The following is an 8,235-nucleotide window of genomic DNA, read 5'->3' as shown; positions in this document are numbered from 1 at the left end:
GTTGAAAAGCAGGGTGGGAAGAGTACTAGGCTTTCCCCACCCAAAATTGGCCATAGAACTCTGGACTCCTGGTATCCAGCCCCCTCCCCCCCCTCCCCCCAGCCTTAAAAATTGGTGACTGGGCTGTGACTGGGGGGAAATCCGTATATTAGCAGGATATGGAGTTTGATGGGTAGAGGATGCTAGTGGTTCCCTCTCTTGGGGGGAGTGGCAGACCTATGGAGTTCAGAGATTGCTCTAAATCCTTCTGCAGGGGATGGAAGCAAGAAGGCCAACTATGCTCGCTGTGCCCTGGGGCTGAGTGCTGGCCTGTTACCTCCTGCCAACAAGCAGAGCAAAGAGGGATAGAGGGATACCAGTGTCCTAGTGGTAAGCACCCAGTAATGAATAGGTGCCAGCTCTCCCCCAGCAAGAATAAAAACCAGCACTATTTGCTCCCTACAGCCTAGGAAGGGCTAGCCTTGTGGGTACAGCTCTGTGGTGAGACCCTGGAGCCCTGCTTTCAAATCCTAGTTGTGTGTGTGGTGTTTCCCCATCTCTAAGAGGGGGATCATAGCGTTTCTAGTAGGGTATAATCCCAATCACACTTGGATGGGTCAGATACTCTAGGGGGTTGCAAGGACTCTAATGCCTGAGCCAATAGCGATCTCCATTTGCTGTTCCACTAGCAGGGCTGTTATCCTACCCCCACTAGGCTGTGCTCTAGTCACATTCCAGAGCACATGTACAAGGGGTGCATGGTCTTGGTCACTGTGCAGATAATACCCTTTTGCTCTTCAAAATGGTGCCCTCCATGCAGGCTGGGGTCCCGGCAGGAAATACTTTGTTAAAATACACTTGTGCCAACAACACTTTGGGATGTGCTGATTTATATGGTTTGCTTCTAACTCGGTCCCTTTTGCTTCTCTTGTCTCACCCCCCCCCCCCCCCAATCCAAGGGCAGGGATTCTTGTATTAAATACATCATTCCCCATGCCACAGGCAGTTGTATGTTGGAGGAGGCTGAAGAACCCCATCCTGTGGCTGCCCCACAGGGAACCCTCTCACCAGCTCTGCACCTCCAGCCCCTACTGGAACATCTACCCCAGCATAACCCATTGCATGTTTTCCTGCAGGCACTGATGCTGGGGGTGGGGGAGCATTTTCACCCATGTGCCACGAGGGGAAGGGGAATTGGTGAACTGAACCCTCAGCCAGTGTCTTGGCTCAGGGGTGATACCAGTAGGAGGCCCCCTCTAGGAGGATGCTGGGGAAGCAGAGGTGGGGCACCTGTGGGACTCTGTCCCTGGAGGATGCTGGGAAAATGGAGGCATGGCATTGAGATTCAAGCCACAAATACATCTTCAGCAGGCAGACCACTTCTAATTGGCCAGCAGGCTTCCAGAGGGGGTGTTACCTTCCCCATTAGGCAGCCAATGAGTTGCCCCTGCAAGTGTGTCTGTCTACCAGTCAGCAGGAGCACCTGCCCCCTATCGACCAGTGAGGCAGTGGGTCCCCTACAATGGACAAGCGCTGAAGGCTTTGAATCCTTCATAGCCTGGGTGCCCCAGCAGGGCAGCAGCTGCCAGCCACTCACGGGCCTGCAGGGACCTCCATCAATCATGCCCCCTGTGGCTTGTTGCTGCCTCTGCAGGAGTGGCCTGGACTGATAGCAGCCAGGTGTGGGTGGGTGTGACAGAGCCTTTGGGGGGGCAGGTCTCCTTGTATCCTCCCACCAGTGTACTCTAATCAGAATAAAGTTTTCTATTGGGAGTTTGCTTCCTTGACACACAAATCAGCCCCACAGTGGTCTCTGCCCCCTGACCCTGCTCCCATGTTTACTTCCCCTCTGCCACACCCCCACCATCTGTGCAGAGAGGAGTTTGCCGTGAAGGCCAAGTGGTTCCTGGCTTGGGAACACAAGGGCTTGAGCCCACTGGGAGTGGGGTGGGGGCTACAGATCAGACTTCTGAACCATCGACCTGGCTGGGAGATGAGGCCCTTTACACAACCAGACTGTGGGTCCAGGACATCAGCTCAGCAAGAGGCTATAAACAGGAGAAGACAAAGTGGCTACCCCAGCCCAGAGTCCCCTTCCCTCCTTTGATGGTGTTAGCCTTTCCACCAGTGCAGTGAAGGTTGCTATCCCTGTTTTAAAGAGTGGGAAACTGAGACACGGAGTGACAGCAGTCATATGTTGAGAATATAATAGAACTCGTGTTCTGGCTCCCCTCTTCACTTGCTCTAACCCACTAGACCCCACTCCTCTCCCAGAACCAGGGATGGAACCATCTAAGGATTTAACGCCTATGAAGTGAGAACTAAGAGGAGATTCTGTTTCTTGCAGCCAGCAGAACTCCTGGCCACCAGGACGGTAGGGGATCCAAGACGACTGGGATTTTTTTAAAGTGCTGCTTAATTTTAGCTGCTGGGCAAGTTAAAGTTTCTTCAACAAGATCATTTATTTTAATAGCTCACATACTGTAGCACTCAGCGAGAGAGTGGGAGCACAGGTAGCCTTAGCCCCAATATAGCATTATTATTCATATTAGTGTCACAGCTAGAGACCTTGACCAAGATCTGGGCCCCCATCAGGCCATGTAGTGCACAGACATAGTGAAAGAGAGTTCTTGCCTTAAGAGCTCACAATCTAAATAGGCAAATGATGGGAGAAGAAACCGAAGCACAGTAAGAAGAAAGAACATGCGCATGGTCACACAGCAACTCAGAACAACTAGATCCCATATCGCCTGCGTATCAAACATAGCCCTCTGGCTACCCCACTACACCCTCTGGTAGCTATACCAGCTCCAACAGGCCTTTTCCCAGGTGTGGGTGAGGTGAGGTGTGTGCAGGGTGGAGCGATGTCTCTAGCTCTGCCTCTGGCACTCCCATATAAAAATGAGCAACGGGGACCTATTTTCCTTCCATAGACTCCCTAGGAGGCCTAGGTTCAGGTTCAGTACTAGGATGCTCTGCTTGGTAAATAAAGGGACCTTAAAGGGTTCTGTTTGTTATGGGGTCAGGAATCAGGCCTGTCCTTGCCGGGATCTTTCCTGAGAGTGACAATCAACTCTCAGGGTCCAAGGCATGAGCTGATCTCTTCTCTAGGGGTCAGGAAGGAACATATTTTATGCTCTAGCCAGGTACATTAACCTGAGATCAGGTATTAGCTTCTTGGCAGCACAGCAGAGGGGAAAGGAGCCCATGAATTTTTCTGACTAGGCCCAGTGTACAGGCAGCACCCATTTACAGCCCTGCTTGTGTTGGGGAGCCTGGCTCTATGGTTTGTCCAGCTGGGGGCTGTCTGCTGATGGTATCTGTTTGCAAAGACAAACCTACAGCAGCAACAAGCTGGCAAATTGAAGCTCTTGGTAAAGCTGGGAGCAGATGTGGTGCCCCCTGGTGGTGGCAAAGCAAGCTTGGTATGGACTGCAGTAGCCTCTGCTGACACATGTTAATATGCACAGTTCTAGACAAGTCCAGCCTGTGGGTTCCTGGGTGTCGCAGAAGAGGGCTTCCCTGGCCCAGTCAGTATCGGGAGAGACGGCACATGTCGCACTGGCAGCTCGTGGCGGTGAAGATCTCTATCTCTTCGTGGCGGATGGCCCCACAATGCAGGCGGACTTTGATCTGTGGCAGGGGATGGGAGGGTAAGAGAGGGACTGGCGCCAACCCCCTATGCCCTCCTTGAATTCCAGGCCCTTGTGCAAGTTAGAGCAGGTGCCACTTCCCATGATCCCTTGGGGGCAGAGAATAGCCAGAGAATGGTGCATTCTGGCTGGCAGGGATGGATTCTGAAAGGGCCACAGAGTAGCCCTGAGATTCCAGCCAGCGCTGAAGATCCCCTCTCGTGAGCGCTGTGCCGGACCAGGGTGCGCTGCACCTGTGCCAGTCACATCACTCGCGTGGCTGTAGTGTGCACCAAATCCTCAATGTAGCTGAGAATCGGCCCTGCTGTGTCCATCCAGCTTTCCCCTATGTGCTTCGATAGCAGCTGCTGTCTCTGAGACCTGGTGAATCATTGGGGACAGGTCAGGCTCTAGGCACCAGCAAAGCAAGCAGTTGCTTGGGGCGGCAAATTTGCAGGGGCGCAAGAATCCAGCCTGGGAGCTGAGAACCAACAGGGGGCCCTGGGAGCTGTAGTTCCTTGGTTAGCTCCCTGACTATAGAGCCAGCCCTGGAGCAGGGAAAGAACTACATTTTCCAGCATTCCCTTGGCCACAATTAACAGGAAAGGGAGGGGGAAGGAGTGTGGGACTGAAACCTCATGCTGCAGCTTGCTGTGAATGGTAGGGACAAAGCCAGCTCTAGGTTTTTTGTTGCCCCCATCCCAGCTCTGGCTCCCCCTGCACCCCCGTGTTGCCCCAGCCCTGGACTCTCCCCTGGCCACAGCCCCTGCTGCCCCAGCTCTGGCCCCCACCTGCACCCCCCTGCTGCCCCAGCCTGGGCTCTTCCCCCGCCCCCCACACCCGTACCCCCTGCTCCCCCCCCCCTGCCGCCCCAGCCCCGGCCCCCACCCGCCCCTCCTGCCACCCCAGCCCTGGGCTCTTCCCCCCCCCCGCACCCGCACTCCCTGCCGCCCCAGCTCTGGCCCCCACCTGCACCTCCTGACGCCCCAGCCCTGAGCTCTCCCCCAAAGAAAGAATTGGGTGGACTAAATGGACAGTGCCCCCCTCTATCTGAAGCCTAGCAAGGGAGATCCCACTAGAATTTAAAATGAAAAGTAAGGGAGGAGAGGCTCTACTAGACTGGGCAGCTTTAGATACAGTACCAGGCACGAAGGAGGATTTACACTTCTGAGCCATGGAAGCAGAAATTAACTTTTCCTCTCCAGATTTAGCTAATATTCAGAAAGGGAATCTAGCACCTGCCTTCCAGATTTGAACACCTCAAAATTCAGGCGTGCTCAAGCTCAGTTTGGGCAGCTGTTACTTCATTTCTCCCAAAGCAAATATACTGATCCACTGTAACTTGCTGTAGAAAAAGTAGAATAAATTGAGCAAGAAATGCTTCCCAGAGGTTAGTAGGACTGGAATTGCTATTTTCAACAGCCATTGCCTTTTTATTATTATTATTAAGTTTTAGTTTTATTTGTTTAAAAGGAAGACAGTGATAGTGCATTGGCAAATTCCCCATAGAAACAAAGAGTGGAACAAAAGAATAATAAAGGCACCTCAACTTTTCCTCATTTATGGAGGACAGACTTATAATATGCATCCAGATATCCTCCAATCACACAAGCTGAAAATTGTTCCACTTTACTGCAGTTCTGTAACCATATGGGAACCAATCCTGTCTGTGTTCTGTGCACATCCAAAATTCCTGCTGAATGACCTGCCCTGGGAGCGAGTTACCAGTGACCCAGGGCTGGGGCGGCAGGAGGGTGCAGGTGTGTGGGGGGGGAGAGAGAGAGCCCAGGGCTGGCGGGGGGTGGGGGGAGCCAAACATTTTTTTGCTTGGGGCAGCAAAAAACCTAGAGCCGGCCCTGATTGGGGAGCTACTGGATTCCCCAATACCTGTGTGTCTGCTAAAGGATCCCCCTCTTTCTTGCTTCTATCATCCCATGCACCCGGGAGTCCCGTGTGTCCCGGTCTGGCTGAGTTTGTGGGAAGACTCATACCAGGCCTGGGCCCACATTGTGGAGCAGGATCTATGGCATATCCCCCAGCCCCGCTCACCTTCTGCATCTTGCTGATGGTGCAGCACTGGGACACAGAGGTGATGTTGTGTTTGAAGCTGCTGGCCAGCAGGACGGAGTACTTGGAGGGGAAGGCGCTGGATTCGCAGTAGCCCACACAGGCCTGGACCACATGGGTCCCACGGCAAGTCCCACGGCGGTCGCTCTTGATGGTTACATCAAATGCTGTGGGGAGAAGGGGAGTTCAGTCTTCATGGCCCAGCCGGCCCTCAACCTCTGTGCTGATGAGCTAGGGGCTGGGCTGAGAGCCAACTAACTCATTCCACACCAGGGCCACAGAGCGGGAAGGACCCTACTTGCTTGGGATTTGAACTGGCAACTTTAGGATCCAAAAGACCCACCCCCTGCACTGAACACTCAAGTGGATTTAGAGCCATGAGTATCCCTGTAAAGTACAGATGTGCAAAAGTCAACTGTGGGGGCCAGGGAGCTATAGTGGGTAGAGCAGAGGGGCTAGGAGCCGAGACTCCTGGGCTCTTTTCCTGGTTCTGTCACAGACTATGCTTGACCTCAGGGCCAAGTCACCTCCCCTTGCTGTGCGTCAGTTTCCCAGATTGTAAAATGCAGCAATTTCATGAGTCTACGGGGAGGGAGTCAGCATCAGACCCAGAGTTAGGGAGACCCTGACTCCCCAGGGCCATGTTCAGCCCTGGCACTGCTCCATTTCCCCCCTCCTCTGTCCTTACGGTGCAGATGGCAGCCGGGCCCGATGGCCTTGTAGCTCCAGCGTGGGGAAGCCGTCAGGATTAGCAGCAGGGAGATGATGGCAGCGTGGCAGGATGGCATGGTGCATGGGCTCTGCAACGGGAATGGCACAGGCTCAGGGTACAGAGTCAGGGCAGCAGGAGGTGGGGAGCGAAGGGGCTGCTCTGATTAGAATAGTGCATGCGCTGCATGCATGTGTGCACAGCCACCCTCTGCTGGCTGGAATCTGAGCCTCTGAGCTGTGTATCCTAGCTCCTATACTGCTAATGGGGATTCTTCTTGAGTGGAAGGGCTCTAGCCTTTGGGAACAGAAGAGACTGGGATGTGCTGAGACAAAGGCCATAGACCAAGCTTCAGAGTCTGGGCTGTCCCTAGCCCCCCACCCCATACACTTAGGTTCAGAGATTCCAAGGCTAGAAGGGACCATTGTGATCATCTGTCCTGACCCCCTGTACAGCACAGGCCAGAGAACTTCCCCAAAATCATTCCTAGAGCAGATCTTTTAGAAAAACATCCGACCTTGATTTAAAATGGTCCATGATGGAAAATCCACCACTGCCCTGGAGAAGTTGTGCCAATAGTTAATTATCCTCACTGATGAAAATGTGTGCCTTATTTTCAGTCTTTCTCTGCTAGACTTAGGAGCCCATTATTCGATATTTGTTCCCTATGTCGGTACTGCTAGACTGTGATCAAGTCCCCCTTTCACCTTCTCTTTGATAAGCTAGATAGATTGAGCTCCTGGAGTCTCTCACTGTCACCCAGGTTTTCTAACCTTTTAATCCTTCTTGTGGCTCTTCTCTAAATCCTCTGCACTTTATCCACATCCTTCGTGAACTGTGGACGCCAGAAAGGGACAGGATGTTCTGGCCACGCTAGTGCCAACTAGAGAGACAAAATAACCTCTCTACTTCTATTCAAGATTCCCCGCTTGATGAATCCAAGTATCACATTAGCCCTTTTGGCCACAGCATCACACTGGGAGCTCTCATTCAGCTGATTCTCCACCCCCCAAATCTTTTTCAGAGCCGCAGCTTCCCAGTATAGAGTCCCCCCTCAAGTAATCTGTTAGTCCTTTTAAAGCACATATTGTTTGCTTGTGCCCACTTCCTGGAATTTTAGCCTTGTACAGTTCTACCTGGCGTAAAACTGGAACTGCAAATGCAGTAAAATAGATTTTCGTTTTTTGCTATAGCAAGCTCTTTCAACTCAACTTCTCTTGTGACTCAAAAGAGCAGTGATCAAAGGGGTATTGATTAGTATGCAGGGACTGGGAGTCAGGACTCCTAGGTTCTACCACTAACTCTGGGAGAGGGGTTTAGTGGTTAGAGCGGTGGGCTGGGCATCCTGGGTTCTAGTCCCAGCTCTGGGAGGCAAGTTGGCTAGCGCAAGAGTGTGAGCCTGGGATTATTCCCTCTAACGATTCTCTCTTCACCTACAAACTCCTCCTGCCTCAAGGACTGAAAGGACCTGGGAACCTGTCTGCCTTCAGTGCAGCTCAGAACCCAGCTGTTCTGCCCCCTTCAATTCCCCCCAGCCAGGAGTGTATCCTACCATCTGTATGTGGCTGGCAGGAAGTCCGCAGCAGAGGGTGTTAGCCGCTCTCTCGCACCGGGGTCCTGTTGGGCAGCTCCCGAGTCATGGTATCCTGCTGCAAGCCCTCCCAGGTGCTATATCTAGCTCAGGTATTTGCATCTCCACACCTCAGCCTGCCCCTTCGGGTCTCTTACTTTTCCCATCTCCACCCTCTGCCCCGCCCCCACCAGCCCTCCCAGCTAAGACAAATAAATTGCTCTCTGGATTTCCAGAGCCACTTGCTTTTTCAGAGATCCCACCCCATCAACTTCCAT

At 52.9% G+C, this 8,235-nt stretch overlaps 1 protein-coding gene across 1 annotated transcript; it reads right to left on the bottom strand.

Moving 5' to 3' along the window:
• Positions 1 to 3,510: 3,510 nt before the first annotated feature.
• Positions 3,511 to 8,027, bottom strand: GPHA2 (glycoprotein hormone subunit alpha 2). Its single transcript, XM_034775657.1, has 4 exons — positions 7,998 to 8,027; positions 6,367 to 6,478; positions 5,661 to 5,845; positions 3,511 to 3,612 (listed from the first exon to the last, which is right to left on the bottom strand). The coding sequence occupies exons 1-4, from the start codon at positions 8,025 to 8,027 to the stop codon at positions 3,511 to 3,513; spliced, it is 429 nt and encodes a 142-aa protein (XP_034631548.1).
• Positions 8,028 to 8,235: the final 208 nt, after the last annotated feature.

This window comes from Trachemys scripta, chromosome 7 (genome assembly GCF_013100865.1).
Source record: "Trachemys scripta elegans isolate TJP31775 chromosome 7, CAS_Tse_1.0, whole genome shotgun sequence".
NCBI lineage: Eukaryota > Metazoa > Chordata > Testudines > Emydidae > Trachemys > Trachemys scripta.
The sequence above is the reverse complement of the archived record's forward strand: the minus strand, read 5'-3'. Positions and strand labels throughout refer to the sequence as shown.